The sequence below is a fragment of the Chelonoidis abingdonii genome, chromosome 1 (assembly GCF_003597395.2).
Source record: "Chelonoidis abingdonii isolate Lonesome George chromosome 1, CheloAbing_2.0, whole genome shotgun sequence".
Lineage (NCBI taxonomy): Eukaryota > Metazoa > Chordata > Testudines > Testudinidae > Chelonoidis > Chelonoidis abingdonii.
This window is the reverse complement of record NC_133769.1, coordinates 234,618,514-234,636,119: the sequence shown is the minus strand read 5'-3', so window position 1 is coordinate 234,636,119 and position 17,606 is coordinate 234,618,514. Positions and strand designations below refer to the sequence as shown.

The 17,606-nt window shown below is 41.7% G+C and overlaps 1 protein-coding gene across 7 annotated transcripts in view; it reads left to right on the top strand.

The window, feature by feature from the left end:
- The window catches only part of FRMPD4 (FERM and PDZ domain containing 4), a 497,083-nt gene that overhangs the window by 304,647 nt on the left and 174,830 nt on the right, over positions 1 to 17,606 (top strand). For all 7 annotated transcript variants that reach the window (XM_075060497.1, XM_075060506.1, XM_075060487.1 and 4 more), the window contains one exon: positions 1,999 to 2,115. In XM_075060497.1, coding sequence (XP_074916598.1) covers positions 1,999 to 2,115 — 117 coding nt within the window. The remainder of the gene's footprint in view (positions 1 to 1,998; positions 2,116 to 17,606) is intronic.

The window sequence follows — 17,606 nt, the reverse complement described above, 5'->3', positions numbered from 1 at the left end:
TTTATTTGTTTCTTTAATATGAGTAATGTTAATTTTATTAAGATTTCCAACATGCTCAAATATTAGAACTAAGCTCTGTTTTATTGCAAATGCCTATGTTTAGATATGCTTATTGAAATGTTTTTCTACTCCTTGAAGATACAGTGCTTACTTAGTGTGATTCGTAATGAAATTCAGGCTATCTCTAGCACTCTATTGTAATTCTCTATTTTATATGTAAATTATATTTTGAAGCACTGCATCTTTCCTCAGTAGTGATTAAGCCTTCAAATAATGAAAAAGAGGTTAGTTTGTTTGTTTTTTAATGATTCATTACTCCTTTGGGAAAGACAAACTGTGTACACTGTTATAGAATTCAGCAGTTTGGAATGAATTGTTTAGTTACCTATAGATGGCTATTTTTCTTTTCTTTTTTTTTTAAAAAAAATGCTCACTAGATTACACTTCACTCTGTATTTCTCTGGAGGAAATAGATATATCTAAGGTGGATATAGATATGTCTTTTTTATTATTTCAATAGCATCATTGGTGGTCATTATGGTAAATATGAGTTGAGGCCCCTGCTTACAATGTGGCTTATACAAATACCATGAGTAAAAGTTACCACTAGCACAGAACAGAGAGAGGAATGGGTAACATATATATAATATGTTATAGAATCCTAAAATGGGACCAGATCATCCCGTCTCCTTCAGGGTCTGGAGCAGGGGTTCTCAGACTTTTGTACTGGTGACCCCTTTCACATACCAAGCCTCTGAGTGCGACCTCCCCTTATTCATTAAAAACACTTTTTTATATATTTAACATCATTATAAATGCTGGAGGCAAAGCGGGGTTTGGGGTGGAGGCTAACAGCTCACAACCCTCCCATGTAATAACCTCGCAACCCTCTGAGGAGTCCCGACCCCCAGTTTGAGAACCCCTGGTCTGGAGGGTCTCTGAATGGATTCTATGTGTTGTGGTGTCCCCTGCATCCCTTCCCACTCCACACAGATATCCATGCTTCAGTTCATGCTGTTACAAGTCTTGACTTAGGCTCTGTGCCTATAAGTCCCTGAGTGGTGGTGTTTATTCACAGGACCTGGGACATCTCTTGCAGAAGAGGGAAAGGACCAGGTCATAAAAGTTGACTTTTCATGGGGCTGAGACCTCCCTGCTTATGTGTGGAGTTGGAAGGTCAGACATTCCAAAACCTATCCAGGCTGATTGGGCCCTTAGTTGGAAACACAGATGAACCTTCCATATACCCCTCTTGTAGGTGTTTCTTTGAGGTAGTACAGTTTGGCCCAGATCAGCAGTGGAGAGTGCTGAAGTGGAGATCAGCAGCAAGATGCTGGCAGAAAAAATGTGAATTGCAAGAAGCTATTTGAAGGAGGAGAAGTAATGGATAATAAATGGATGTAATTACAAATACATATAGAATGGATACAGCATCCCTATACAGTAGCTAAATGTGATGGATTTTCTTTATTACCACATAAGAAACAAATAATAGGTTGATAGTAACAGGAGTGTGCATCACATGGGAATTGAACATTTACATAGCTTCTTGTGCCATTTAGTGCATTAACGTGCGTAATTTGCCACAAGGATTCTGTGATTAAACTGTAAGTGTTGGGAATTTATCATACTGGAACAGAGGAGTTAGCAAAGACTAGAACTGTTTTTGTCTGTTTTTTCTTCTCTTGATTGTGCTGCAATATATAAGAAAAATAATTGTTGTGATAGATATATGTGGCCATAGCCTGAGTTCAAGTCCCTGTCTCAGACAGGACCTCTAAATGATTGCAAATCACATTCCTTCATAACTATTGGGAATAAGTTGATTGAAATTAAAACTGAAAAGCTTCCTTTCTGCAACCAGGAGATTGTCTGAGAGAATATTTCACAGATCTGAAGCTACTCAGATGTCACAGGTGTGGTATGCAAGTATTGATAAACTAGAAAAATTAAACTTTTTCCTTTTGTTTCTAAGTTAATTTTTTTGCTAATTTTCAGCCACAGGACCAAGTCTTCAGGTTGGCCACATCCTTCAGGAACCTGGAGCTTGAACCAGGGCCCACCCTATGGATGGGAGATGATGACAAACAGAGATGGGAGAGACTACTTCATCAAGTAGGTTGAACAGATTTAGCATGAGCTTTTTGCTACAAATGGATGAAGGTTGCAGTTCAGTACTATAACTCCAGTACTTAGCACTCTTTCTCTCTGCATCTTGAGTTGACATCAGCTTCAACTTTACCATATTCATATTCAACTGATCTGGTTTGTGCACAAAGGAATGGTCTTGACCACTCTTTATTGTATCCTGTCTCTTTCATGCTTGCATATCATGGGTATCTTCTGATGTTGATAGAAAGACAGATAACTTAAGGATCCGTTTTTCTTGGTATTTGATGTTCTGCTGAAGACAGTTTCCTAGAAAAGAACCTTACAGTGACGAATTACAGTAAATGTGATTCACAAAACATCCCCCCCAGGTTTAAAGAATAAGGCAAAAGATCAGTTTTGACTGGGACTAACAAATCTGCTCTATCTCTGACATGTGATCTCTTTTAGTTTGCCTAATACATTCATCATACTGGCAAAGAGAAAATAAGTTCTTTGATCCTATCTAGTGTATAATCTAATTCTTAGCTGTGCAGGCAAATGGAAATCTAAGATCCATGATCCTTTGCCGTTGGGTTTAAAGGATTGTAAGAGAAATTAAAAGAAACGATTAGATTGTAAACAAAGGTTGTTTTCTTTTTTTCCCTTTAAAACGTTCCATAATTACTCTTTTGAACTCTTTATGTGCCTCTGATTAAAATAGATTTTCCTATCTAAGTAAGTGGAGCTCTGGTTTGGACTGTAGTTTGGAACACTTTTTTGCTAAGAACAAATGGAGCTGAAATAGCAGAACCATCATTTGGTTTTACTCTATTTGTTGCTAGGTATTAGTCTGATTTACTTCTGCAAAGACCAGGCTAAGTGTTATTTAAGAAGCAGGATTTCAGAAGTGCTCCACACCTAGAACTGGTGGTCAGAATTTCTGAAGAGCTCAGCTCCTGTTAAGGCACCTAAATTAAGTGTCCAAAATTTCAAAAGGCCCTGGAACCCAGCAGCGGCCATGGTTCTAACTTTAATTGTTCTTAATGGGAGCTCTGGGTCCTGAGCCTCTTTGAAAATTTGGGGTGAGATCCTCATCCACACTCTTTGCACCCTGTGAAAGAGTTGGAATGTTATAAAGGAACCATAAAAGCTGTGCATCTAGTTAAAGGCGAATTTTCCTAGCACAAAAACTGAGGCAGACAAAGAACTCAGTCATAGGCACAGGAGACATAATGGAGGCAGGAAGTGTGCACTGGGGATAGAGCCACAGCATGTAGATTCTGAGTAGGCCCTGGGCAACCAGGGACATAAATTTAAACAGGCCTCAGGGTGTTTAAATTATGTCAAGGGCTGTAAACCAGCCCAGGATTGAGATGGTGTAGCCTACCCTAGCCACCCTCGCCCACAGCCATTAGTTCTCATATGTGGACTTGAACATTTTTCCCAGCTCATATATCACATGACCTTACAGGCTGGGATGTGTGTCAATACAATAACTCCTCACTTAAAGCTGTAGTTATGTTCCTGAAAAAATGCAACTTTAAGTGAAATGATGTTAAGCGAATCCAATTTCCCCATAAGAATGAATGTAAATGGGGGGCTTAGTTTCCACTGGAACAGGTACAGAGAAGGGCTACTAGGATGATCAGAGGAATGGAAAACCTGTCATATGAAAGGAGACTCAAAGAGTTTCGCTTGTTTAGCCTAACCAAAAGAAGGCTGAGGGGAGATATGATTGCTCTTTATAAATATATCAGAGGGATAAATATCAGGGATGGAGAGGAATTATTTAAGCCTAGTACCAAGGTGGACACAAGAACAAATGGATATAAACTGGACATTAGGAAGTTTAGACTTGAAATTAGATGAAAGTTTCTAACCGTTAGAGCAAGGGTAGGCAACCTTTCAGAAGTAGTGTGCCGAGTCTTCATTTATTTACTCTTAATTTAAGGTTTTGCATGCCAGTAATACATTTTAACGTTTTTAGAAGGTCTTTTTCTCTAAGTCTATAATATATAACTAAACTATTGTTGTATGTAAAATAAATGAGTTTTTTTAAAATGTTTAAGAAGCTTCTTTTAAAATTAAATTAAAATCCAGAGTCTCTCTGACCAGTGGCCAGGACCCGGGCAGTGCGAGTGCCGCTTAAAATCAGCTCGTGTACCGCCTTCGACACACGTGCAATAGGTTGCCTACCCCTGCATTAGAGGAATGAAGTTCTGGAACAGCCTTCCAAGGGGAGTAGCGGGGGCAAAAGACATATCTGGCTTCAAGACTAAGCTTGATAAGTTTATGGAGGTGATGGTATGATGGGATAGCCTAATTTTGGCAAATAACTGATTTTTTATTATTAACAGGTAAATATGCCCAATGCTCTGTGATGGGATGTTAAATGGGGTGGGATCTGAGTTACTACAGAGAATTCTTTCCTGAGTGCTGGCTGGTGAGTCTTGCCCACATGCTCAGGGTTTAGCTGATCGCCCTATTTGGAGTTGGGAATGAATTTTCCTCCAGGGCAGATTGGCAGAGGTCCTGGAGGTTTTTCGCCTTCCTCTGCAGTGTGGGGCATGGGTCATTTGCTGGAAGATTCTCTTCACCTTGAGGTCTTTAAACCACAATTTGAGGACTTCAGTAACTCAGGCATAGGTTAGGGGGTTGTTACAGGAGTGAGTGGGTGAGATTCTGTGGCCTGTGTTGTGCAAAAGGTTAGACTAGATGATCATAATGGTCCATTCTGACCTTAAAGGCTGAGTCTGAGGGTAATTATTTTTTTTTTTACCATATAGTACAGTACTATAGTTGGAAGGTGCCCCCGCGTTACCCCACACGGGCACTGGAGACAATGAGGCAGGCAAGGAGGCTGAAGGTGCTGTAGGCTAGGAGAAGCACATTGCTCAGCAGCGGCAGCTCCCCCTACTCTGCAAGCACCAGGGGCAGGGGGCTCAACCCTCAGCCCGTCCGCACCACTCCTTCCCCCAACCCTGCCCCTTAACCTGCCTCTTCTCCCCCACCCCACACCGCATGTGGCATCCTCACTCCTCCCCCCTGCCTCCTGCCCGCGGCAATCAGCTGGCTTCCAGCATTCAGGAGGCAGGGAAGAGGAGCGAGGACATGGCACAAAGGCTCCCCCCTCTCCATCTCCTGCCTCCCGAACACCACAAGCTAGCTGACTGCCGCAGGTAAGAGGCAGGGGAGTAGGGGAGAGCCTGCGGGCTGAATCCTCACTCCTCCTAAACGTCACAAGCCAGCTGATTGTCGCGGGGGGAGTAGGGGAAAGGCGCTGATCCGCAGGGTCTGCCGGCACACAGGAGGTGCTGGGGGGGGGGACGTAGGGGAGCTGATGGGGGGGCTGCCAGCTGTGGACAAAGCAGTCAGCCAAACAACGTTATAGCGAAGCATTGCACAACTTTAAATGGAGCATGTTCTGTAATTGAGCAGGGATGTAAGATTGAAACAACATTAAGCGAGAGGACGTTAAGTGGGGAGTTACTATCCTTCAAGTATCTTATCTGGTAAACTATATTTTAGTACCTCCAGCTACTAGCCAGCAAAGATGCTTTAAAAAGTAAATAGTTTTCTTTAATAATTACCTCTCGAATTCTTATGCTTACACTCTGCTAGACTAAATTCAAGGTGCTGTGGTGTTTCCATTTACAGGATTCTTTCTGAAATATTTTAGTCAGTTAGTGTTTAACTGTCAGCTTTATTGAATGTGATTACCTAGCGGTAACTAAAAATCCCAAAGACTATTTCCAAAATGCACTAGTCAGGTATATAATTTTGGAAGAATCTTTTAGAATTGTGCATTTTTGCTATTGTTACAAAGGCCTAGTGAAGAATTTAGACAGGATCTTCCCAGAACTTTGTAGCTGTCATTTGCTTTAACAGTAGTATCTAGCTAGTGAAGAAAACCATTAAGCTTGATTCCTGTGCTCTCTAACTTCCAGAATGATACTAGTCACAAACGATGGTCTAATTCTCATGGATCAGTACAGAACTGTACCTTACTGTATTGAATGCAGTAGCACTCATGAATTCTGTAAATTAATAGACCATTTTCAAAGTTAATATCTGACTGGTAATTATCACCTCTGTCTGCAATTTTTGTTGTTTGATTCCCTCTTAATATGTTGAAGCCCCATATTGTTTTACTGCCTTTCAAAATATTGTTGAAATTATCTGATCAAAATTCCTTAACAGTCAAAAGGGCCTTTTATGTTGCCAAATTATACTGACCTTAGCGTTTAATTTTTGTATTTAGTGTGTTTTTAGTGCTCATAAAGATGCTAAATTAACATTCTAGAGATGATAGCCCTCTATTCCCTTTGGGGCCATTATTCTAGCTGCAATTGGCTATTTATTTATTTGTTTGGATGTATACAAACTGTAATTGAAGCGCACCCAACTGGTGTTCTGGATGCCCTTGACAGTTTTTTTTAAAACACTAACATAAGTGGGCCCATCAGTTTTTCACACATCAACAACTGAAATTAGTTGAGTTTGCACACAACCCCCAGCCCTTCCCAACACCCATTTCCTCATAGCTCAGAGAAACGAAATGAACATTACCACGTTTTTTACAGAACTGGGAACGAAGTTAGGACTTGTCTGCACTTAAAATGCTACATTGGTGCAACTGCACCACTGCAGGTGGCCACTGTAGCGCTTCAGTGAAGACGCTACCTATGCCAATGGGAGGGTTTCTTCCATTGGAGTAGGTATTCCACCTCGCTGAGAGGTGGTAGCTAGGTTGATGGGAGAATTCTACTATCAGTCTAGTGCTGTCTACACCAGGGGTTAGGTCGGTTTATCTGCGTCCCTCAGGGGGCATGTCTACACTACAAACTTAAATCAATCTGTGTTAGTATGACCTACAACCACTGCAGTGGCTGATGTCCACACTACCCTCCTTCTGTTGGTGATGTGCATTCTCACCAGGAGCACTTCTACTGACTGAAGAGGGGCAGTGTGGGGGCTGAGAGACAGGGGTCTCAGCTCTGCACTGTTCCCCACTGGGAACCCAGCTGCCCCCTGGGCTTCTCGCCTTCCCACTCCCTACCAGGAGTGACTTCTTATCTCCCCGAGTGGGAGGAGGGTGCTGGGATGAGGGGGGCAGCCGGGCTCTAGCTGGAGTCCACCCCTAGCTGCCAGCTTTCTTGTCAATTTTCATGGAGCCCTGAAATTGACAAGAATGACAGCTAACAGCTGATGTACCTAATGCAGTGTCTAGAGGTACACTGTGTTGCCCTAACTGCATTGACATGAGCCCTGCACCTCTCATGTGGGTTGTGGTGTTAGGATGGTGATGTAGGGCACTTACATCGGCAGGAGGAAGTCTGTAGTGTGTACACTGATATAATTAGATCAGCATAAGCTGCGTTACATCAGCCTAACTCTGTAGTGTAGCCCAAGTCAGGGATGTGGAGTTTTTCACACTCCTGAGTGCTATAGTTATGCCAACTTAATTCCCTGGTGTAGACCAGGCTGTAGTTCCAAAGGCGGAGGGCCTAGCTGAGAACATCCTGCCAGCCACTTCCTCTCTTTTATACAGACCACTCTGCGACAATATTTCACTGACAGAGAGCCAGTGTGTTAGATAAATCATTTAGTGCTTTACAGGTCAAAAACCAACATCTTAAAATCTATTTGGAAATCACGAGGCAGACAGTGTAGGATATAGAGCATAGATTTAATATGCTCATTTGCCACCAAATTCTGCACTAGATTTAATGTAGCCCCACGTAAGGTTCATTGCAATAGTCTAATCTCATGGAGGCCAAGCTAAGAAACAATCCACATCTGAAAGAAAAGTGCAGCAACCTCTTAGCTGTCCACAGATGGAACAAAAGCTGATTTGGCTGTAGCTGGTACCTGATTAAACTCTTAATGTTTAAAATGCCCAAATACTTGGTTGATAAGTATAGCCATCTTACTAAAAGCTAAGCATGGTTTGACTTGGTCATAACTAAGATGGGAAAACTCTTTGAAAAAAAGTAAGGTGACTGAACTAATAGCACTGTCTGGTGTTGGACGTGGAGGATGGGCAGTCTGTTGCTGAACATCCTTAGTTTTGAATGGGAAGTAAAATGAGGTGCTGACAACTTCTGGTTATTAACAATTCTGTGGTACTTTTTAAGGCTCCTCTCCTTGACAAATGCCAATTAAGACATTCTACCTCTTTAATATCCCTTTTCATTATAACCAGATACGATATTTATCATAATTTCTCATGATTAAACTGTTTTGCTGTGTTGCTGACACCATTTTAATGGCTGGTATGTGTCATCTCTGAAATTGCTGTGTTTTCATGATAGTTAAACAGTTAACACTATGGGTATGTCTACACTACGAAATTAGGTCGATTTAATAGAAGTCAGTTTTTTAGAAATCAGTTTTGATACAGTCAATTATGTGTGTCCTCACTAAGCGCATTAAGTCAGCGGTGTGCATCCACAGTACCGAGAATAGCATCAACTTTCGGAGCGTTGCACTCTGGTAGCTATCCCACAGTTCCCGCAGTCTCCGCCACCCATTGGAATTCTGGATTGAGCTCCCAATGCCTGATGGGGCAAAAACATTGTCACGGGTGGTTCTGGGTACATGTCGTCAGGCCCCCCTCCCTCCGTGAAAGCAATAGCAAAAAATTGTTTCTCGCCTCTTTTCCTGGGTTACCAGTGCAGATGACATACCATGGCAAGTATGGATCCTGCTTAGCTCACTGTCACTGTATGTCTGCTGGGTGCTGCTGGCCAACCTCGGTTACGTTGGTCGGGGTGCCTGGGCAGACATGGATGCTCCTGGCAGGCCTTGATGAGGTCGATCGGGGGTGCCTGGGCAAAAATGGGAATGACTCCAGGTCATTCTCTTCTTTCATTTTCATCTAATGGAGATTCAGTCCTGCCTGGAATATCATGCCAGCTGGAGGCTTCTGCCTCAGGCTGCTCTCTCAGTCAGCAGCACCATGCTGTTGCACCTACCCCAGCCTACCCCTTGCTCCCATGGCTTATGAAACCTGGACAGCAGTAAGGAGCAGTTCATCTGTAGGCTGAGCAAGTGCATAATAGTGGTAGAATGTGCCTTTGGACATTTAAAAGCTCGCAGACACAGTTTACTGACTCGCTTAGACCTCAGTGAAACCAATATTCCCGTCGTTATTACTGCTTCCTATGTGCTCCACTATATCTGTGAGAGTAAGGGGGAGATGTTTATGGCGGGTTGGGAGGTTGAGGCAAATTGCCTCGCTGCTGATTATGCACAGCCAGACACCAGGGTGGTTAGAAGAGCGCAGCAGGGCGTGCTGCACATCAGAGAAGCTTTGAAAACCAGTTTCATCACTGGCTAAGCTACAGTGTGAAAGTTCTGTTTGTTTCTCCTTGATGAAAACCCGCTCCCTTGGTTCACTATACTTACCTGTAAGCCAGCCGCCCTCCCCTCCCACCTTCGATCTCCGCTTGCAGAGGCAATAAAGACGTTGTTTCAAATTCATGCATTCTTTATTAATTTGCCAAGGTAGTCCAGGTGGGGTGGGGGAGGAGGGAAGCACAGGGGTGGAGTAGTTGTAGAGGCACCCCCTAGAATGGCATGCAGCTCATCATAGAAGCAGCATGTCTGGGGATCTGACCCGGAGTGGCTGTTTGCCTCTCTGGTTCTTTGGTAGGCTTCATGCGGCACTGCTGCGGGTCCCTGTTATAACCTCTGTCCTTCATGCCCTTGGAGATTTTTTTTCAAATATTCCGGCATTTTGTCTTTTGGAACGGAGTTCGGATAGGATGGATCCATCTCCCCATACAGTGATCAGATGCAGTACCTCATGTTTGGTCCATGCTGGAGCTCTTTTGCGATTCTGGGACTCCATGGTCACCTGTGCTGATCAGCTCGCTACACTGGCCAAACAGGAAATGAAATTCAAAAGTTCGCAGAGCTTTTCCTGTCTACCAGGCAAGTGCATCGAAGTTGAAAGTGCTGTCCAGAGCAGTCACAATGGAGCACTCTGGGATAGTTCCCAGAGGCCAATACCATCAAATTGCATCCACACTACCCCAAATTTGACGCAGCAGGGTTGATTTCAACAAGTGATTTTCCTCGTTCGGGAGGAGTACAGAAATTGATTTAAGAGCCCTTAAAGTCAACAAAAATGGCTTCATCGTGTGAACGAGTGCAGGGTAAAATCAATCTAGGGCTGCTAAATTCAACTGAAACTCGTAGTGTAGACCAGGGCTATGTGTAGTTAGCCACTGTTTGATGCAGGTGAAAGGTGATCTGTAACTAATGGGTCTGATTCATCACTGCATTACTTCAGTTATATATTGATGTAACTCCACTAAAAATCAATGCAGTTAACCAGCATAAAACTGGAGGCCTCACATCTTTATCAATTTCACAACACATGCAGCCATCGCAAAGGTAGTTTCATTAAATTTAATCAGTGAGGTTATTTTTCAATCTTTTGCTCCCATGTGCTCCTCATTCTGGTGACCATACTTTGGCAAAGAGGGCTAGTTGGAGCTTCTCTAAGAAATCTGTCATGACATTCCTTGAGTTAGCTGAAGGGTTTGGGCAGCACAGATGTGAAGTGGTTCTTCCCTTAGGAACTAAGGGTATTGCCTCTGCTGCTCTCCTAGTCCATGGTAAAGGACAGAGCTTGGTACCTGCAATCAGAGCCTTTACACTGCAGTATGAGCATAGATCACTATGATACTGGTACGGACCCAGGAATTTTGTGTATCATCCTATCTGAGCCTCAGTCTCTCTTTTGGCTAGTAACTGGAAGTCCCAAACATAACCAGCTTAGGACCCTGGGTTTACCAGACTTACAGGATCCCTTATGATATATGTAGGGGCTAAATCTTAATGAATTTCAGATTCACTTAAGCCAGTGGTTCTCAGGCTTTTGTACTGGTGACCCCTTTCACATAGCAACCCTCTGAGTGCGACACCCCCCCTGCATAAGTGAAAAACTTTTTTTTAAATATATTTAACACCATTATAAATGCTGGAGGCAAAGCAGGGTTTGGGGTGGAGGCTGACAGCTCATGACCCCCCATGTAATAACCTCGCAACCCCCGAGGGGTCCCGACCCCCAGTTTGAGAACCCCTGACTTAAGTTATTGTATGCAGATATATTGAACGGAGGTAGGTTGAAAATAATTAACATTTTGTCAGTAAGGCTGAAAGTAATCAAAGCAATGATGAATTCATATTACATACAAAAACAAATATACCGATTTAATGGAAGGGAAAGAATGAATGCTCTGGTGGGATAAGATTATGTAGTCCTTTGGTACTTCATGTCAGTCTCACTTGCCTGCTGATAAAGTATGTAGACCGCACTGGTTGGATGTTATATTGCATTGTTTATTGTGTACTTTATATTAGTGGCTCTCAACCTTTCCAGACTACTGTATCTCTTGCAGGAGTCTGATTTGTCTTGTGTATCCCCAAGTTTCACCTCACTTAAAAACTACTTGCTTACAAAATCAGATATAAAAATACAAAAGTTTCACAACACACTATTACTGAAAAATTGCTTGCTTTCTCATTTTTACCATATAATTATAAAATAAACCAATAGGAATATAAATACTGACATTTCAGTGTATAGTACAGGGGTCGGCAACCTCTGACACACGGCTCGCCAGGGTAAGCACCCTGGTGGGCTGGGCCAATTTGTTTACCTGCTGCATCTGCAGGTTCAGCCGATCGTGGCTCCCACTGGCCTCAGTTTGCTGCTCCAGGCCAATGGGGGCCACGGGAAGTGGTGCGAGCCAAGGGATGTGCTGGCCGCAGCTTCCTGCAGCCCCCATTGGCCTGGAGCAGCGAACTGCAGCCAGTAGGAGCCACAATTGGCCGAACCTGCAGACGCGGTAGGTAAACAAACCGGCCCAGCCCACCAGTGTGCTTACCCTGGCGAGCCACGTGCCAGAGGTTGTCGACCCCTGGGGTAGTATATAAAGCAGTATAAACAAGTGATTTTCTATATGAAATTTTAGTTTGTACTGACTTTTCTAGTGCTCTTTATATAGCCTGTTGTAAAACTAGGCAAATATCTAGATGAGTTACTGTACCCACTGAAAGACCGCTGTACCCCCAGAGGTACATGTACCCCTGGTTGAGAACCACTGCTTTACATGAGAATAATCACAGTACATGTTACTGTATGAGACATTTTGTAATGATGACTAAGGATAGCACTAGCTTTTAAAACATACTCTGATCAGCATGCATCATCCCTCTGAAGCAGTAATGCATATTACATTAAATAACTATCACTTGGGTGCATTAGAAAAAGCTACTTTTAGAGAGCAAATAGCTCAAGAATTTGGTTATGAGGTCTGAAGCCATTTACTGCTGCACCGAGTCACCAGTTCAAATCTAGCAACCGTTGTTAGTGAACGATAGTCCTTACCATTTATGCCCCAGTGGCCTGTGTGAAATGTGGTGCTGGTACCTCGGTGTATATCTACACTGCAGCGCTAAGTCGACCTAAGTTAGGTTGACTTATAGCCCACTACAGTAATTACTGCAGTGGATGATGCCCACAAGACTCTCCAGGAGTGCTTATACCGACTTAAGAGGGGCAGTGTGGGAATCAGCTCCGTGCAGCTCCCCACCAGGAACCCAGCTGCCTGGTCTCAGCTGGGAGTGGGGGAGAGCAGCCTCCCAGGCTTCTTAGATCCCAGAGTGGGGAGCCTCCGTCCAGCAGCCTAACTGGGAGTGGGCTTTCTTGTCAGTTTCACAGCTCTGCCAACCAGCAGTCCATGTAAGTAATGCAGGGTCTACACAGACACTGCTTTGCTGTAACTACACCATCATAAGCTCTATACCTCTCATGGAGGTGGAGTTATGTCAATACAGTAGGGCACTTACATCGGCAGGACAAGGCTGTAGTGTACACACTGACATAATTAGGTTGACATGAGCTGCATTACATGGACCTTACTGCGTAGTGTAGACCAGGCTCAGTGATGAATATGGAGGGTAATGCACAGGATGGTAGACAGATCTTAATGAGACAGATCTCCACATCACAAAAACAGGCATGAATTTTAATCTTTGTTGGCCATCTCGGAAGAGGAGACCAAAGATAGACTTAGTAATTACCCACTTGCAGTGGTCCCTTTCAGGCTCGAGTGAGAGACAGAGATGGGGACAGTGTGCTCTTGCTGCTGCTATGCTTGTATCTGTTAGTTGTCTAAGTAGAAGACTTCAGTGTCAATAGCTGTTAAACGAGCGCCTTTCATGAGCACTAAATTAACTTAAAAATAAGGCCAGTAATTTCCTTTCCTTCATTTTGACCTCTGGATTCTTAGAACAAAAGAGCACGAGGAATGCTTTGGAAATTGATAGTTATGCCTGTGGAAAAAGAAAAGGGATCAGCAAGATAGCAACTCTCATGTTGTCTTTGAGGTTTTAATATACATACAGATTAACAAATTATATTACATTGGAGGAGATATAGCAATTCATATCTTTTTCTGGTTTTGATTAAAACTCCTTAAATCAAGTATATAAGGTGCCGATGGGTTCTGCATAAGCAAATGAAATAGTTCATCCAATGCAACATCAATTGCTTTTTAAGTTGCATTATTTACTTTGTGTTATATGTATATTTCCATTTAACAGTAGGCCATATTTAAACATATTGTAGTTATGAAATTAGAGGGAAAGAAAATCTGATAGCATCCCTATATGAAATAAAAGGTACTTATATGGTGTCAACGCAAAGGCTTTCTGGCGTGAGTACTATGCAATGGTGTTGGAACTAGGTCACTCTCTGACTTCAAGTAGTAATACATGGTTTCCATCTCATCAGCACCCCCACCATAAAAATTGTTTCAACATCCCTGATACTAAGACATGTTTATTCTTTTCACTCAAGCAAATTTGGTTCCTTCTTTCAAATATGGGACTGCACCTGTGCACTGAGCTAATAAGCGGTAGCTTCCACTGCCTGACACTTTGCAGAATTGATACAAAAGCCTTTAATTGAAATACTTTGAGAAGTGACTATCAGTTCACTACGTCTTTTTTACAAGATGCAAAATGGCCATCCTGTTCAACTTCAAAAGACACTTTTCTTGAGTTAGGTCAGGTTTTCCATTAGCTAAAATTCTATTAGGTAAAACTTCACTTACTCCTTTTTTTTAAAAAAAAAAAATGTGCTCACTTGCAATAGCCTCATGAGATAAACAACTAATTTTAGTAAAGGTTGCATGGAGATGGCAATTGTATCATGTTAATCCTCATATTAATCCTAAAACACAAACAATATAATGCAGGATCAGTACAGAATAGCTAACAGCATATATTTAATGCACTGCTGGTCTATGTTCTACACATTTATTATATAGAATACATAATACACCATAATTTGAAATTTTTACAATGTGAATTTGAATACTAACCTGAAATTTAGACCAGGTTCATTAGTGGACATGGAATGAACTTGGAGTGATCATAGAGTTTCAGGAGGAAACCATGTAAAACATGATGATTCTGAGTTTCACTTAGTTGTTTAGTTTATTCAAGTAAAAATTCAGAGGCTATGAACCCAGGTGAATTGAAACAATGTTTTGCATGACCAACCTGTGAACAGAAAACACCACATTTTCCACTGCTCAATTGATTTTGTTTATTTCACGTGTTCCCATGTGACCTGCATTTGGGAGAAAAAATCCTGCCAACCTGTTGTAGATCACAAGGGGAAATATTTGGCCTCCATTTTAATTCAGATCAGCATTTTGCCACACTAACAAACCAACACTGAGTTGGACACATCTTTCATAGTCTGCTCAAAAAAGTTCCAAGACTATAAAAATCAAGATTACAATGATTGTGTAGAATTGTACTCAGCAGCTCCAGCAAGATGTAATCAATATGTTTTTCCCAGATGAAATCCCCCAAATGATCTCAACTTGTTTAATTTACATCATGTTCTCATTCACTGGTATCCTCAAGGACATACTCAGATTGCTGACTGAGTGCATTCTAACTCCACCCCTTGATTTAGACTGGATAAATTTCTGTCTTGCTGCATTGGTATGCCCCAATGACTACATCAGTTGAAATGTCCTGCAGTATATTTTGTCATCATCCCTGCCTACTGCTGTTTTTCACATGTGATTCAGACATTTTCAAGCACAGTATTCTCCTTTACTTTTCCCAGCTGTATCTGAAGATCACAGTTCTCTTTCCTGAGACATAAAATGTTATTAGCTTTGTGAATTTTGGCTTGTGAAATTGTTGTCCTTCATCATTGCCTAGCTCAACAATGGCACAGTTGCAGGATGGCTAAACTTTTGTCCAAAGTCATCTGTGCTTGTAAACTCAAATCCTGTCAATAGTGTCATGTAATTCATGACTTCATAAAACACCAAAGCATACACAATTCATCTATTTCACAATATATCTATAGCCAGAAGGACTATTTTGCCCCAAGTGATCTGTCTGTAAGTCATACTGTGTGTTTTACCTGAACTTACGTCCTTTGGTGAACTTCATCTAACTCTTTTGCTGCTTGTTGTCCTCCTGGACAGTTTCTAGAACAGAAAACTTGGTTGTCTCTTCTAGCAGACATGATTTTCCTTCCTTCTTGCATATAGTTTGTACATCTGGCTTTCTGATAGTGTGGTCATGACGGCAAACAATGATTGATATTATTAATGGCAAGCCATTCAGACATCCTTATTACTAAGAACCAAAAAATGTATACCTGATATAGAAGGGAGGCTCACCAGCATACTAATCAGTTTGCCTGGCTAGGATATCTCCAGATCAGCTGATCTTTTTTCGTAGTATCCCTCTAGGGTTTGTTCCATCAGAAGGTTTTCAAGGATATCTCCAGGGATAGAGTATGGTGAAGGTCTCATGGTCGTTACCCCACCATGTTCTTGGAAGAGCTACTGTAGTGTAAATCACCTCTCAGTTTAGTCTCGGAGAACAGAGTCACCATGAAAATTTGAGGCAGCAACTACCTGTGCACTGCCTGGTTGCATTGCCATTCTGCAGCTGCCTCCCCAAGAGAAGAATCACATTGAGGTAGTGTAGAAACCAGTTACAGTTTATTTGGACAGTTTGCAAAGTGGCAGAAGAGGAGGCAGCAATGGGTTAGCCTTGCATTGCTTTTGGAAGCAGCATTTTCACAGTGTTACCACAAGTTGAGTGGAAGGAATGCTCTAGAAGAGTGCAAACCGAAAACTACAGTAGAGAAATTTACCATTTCCCCCTAATTTTGTATAGATTGCATATGATACATTAGGATATTGTTTATTAAATTGTAAACAGTAATTTTGGTGTGGCTAAGCTGACTTGTTTGAATCCCGTCCTCTCAAATGATCATGTCAGTTCTAAGAGGCAAGTAATAACACTTTTTTATTTGACAAGCAGGATGAATGATTCATTAATTATTTCAGACTCTCGTTGGGCATCTCCACTTAGGCCCAACTCAGTAAATTTTTTCTTCCCCCATACACTTAGGCACAACAAAACCACGCAGCGTTGATCTGTGGGTGTTTTCTCTTCTCTAATAATTTAAAATTGTAAAAAAAAAACAAACAACCCTTTGTTTCAGCAAGAATTTGTGAGTGGATAAATGTAACCATTTGAAAGTTACTGAGCCTACTGTATACAAAATGAAGAACATTTTGAGCTTCTGCTCACCTTTTCTACATGAACAAAGATATCCAGTGAAACTGAATGTCAACAAATTTAACAGTGAGAAAAAGTAGTAGTTTGTTTTTATAACCTATATAAATAACACGTGTAACTCATTGCCACAGAAACAGGGTTAGAAATGTACATCTCTAATTAATTCTCTTGTAAAAAAACATTTAATTTAAATGTGAACAGATATAAATCTATACATTTTAAGCAGGTTATTCTGTAATTGTGAGGTTTCTTGCACCTTTCTCTGAAGTATCTGATACTGGACACAGAGACAAGATAGACTAGATGGACAACTCTTCTGATTGGTATGGCAATTCCTATTTTTCTGCTCTTCCTGCCACTAAAATGAATACTGTGCTGTAAGGGGAAAGTATGGTATCTCTCTTTCAGTCTGCCTGAGAATTTGCTTCATAAGGCTTGCACCTGCTCTCTAAACTGATGTTTTCTTGAGAGGTAGAATTGTTCCAATGGGGAGGGGAGTTGGAGTAAAACACAAAACAACAGGGAAGCACAAACGCAAATTAATGCTTAAAGGATAGTTGAATAATTAGGAGGAAGCAGATTTTTTTATACAGCAACCTAAGTGTCAATGGTCTGCTTAGAAACAACTTCCGTACATTTTCGGAAGGAAAGTGACTGTTAGATTAATCAAACTTCTTACAAGAGGGGACACTGAATTTAATACTAGTCCTTCACTCTCAGAAAGGGTTGCTTTATTTATAAAATACAAGAGGTGTAGTGAACTGAATATTGACTGAGAAATCCTTTTTTAAACAAATAGTGATATGACATTGGCATGTGGGATTACCATATTCTAACTAAACAAACAATAAGGCCAGGGAAGACCAATT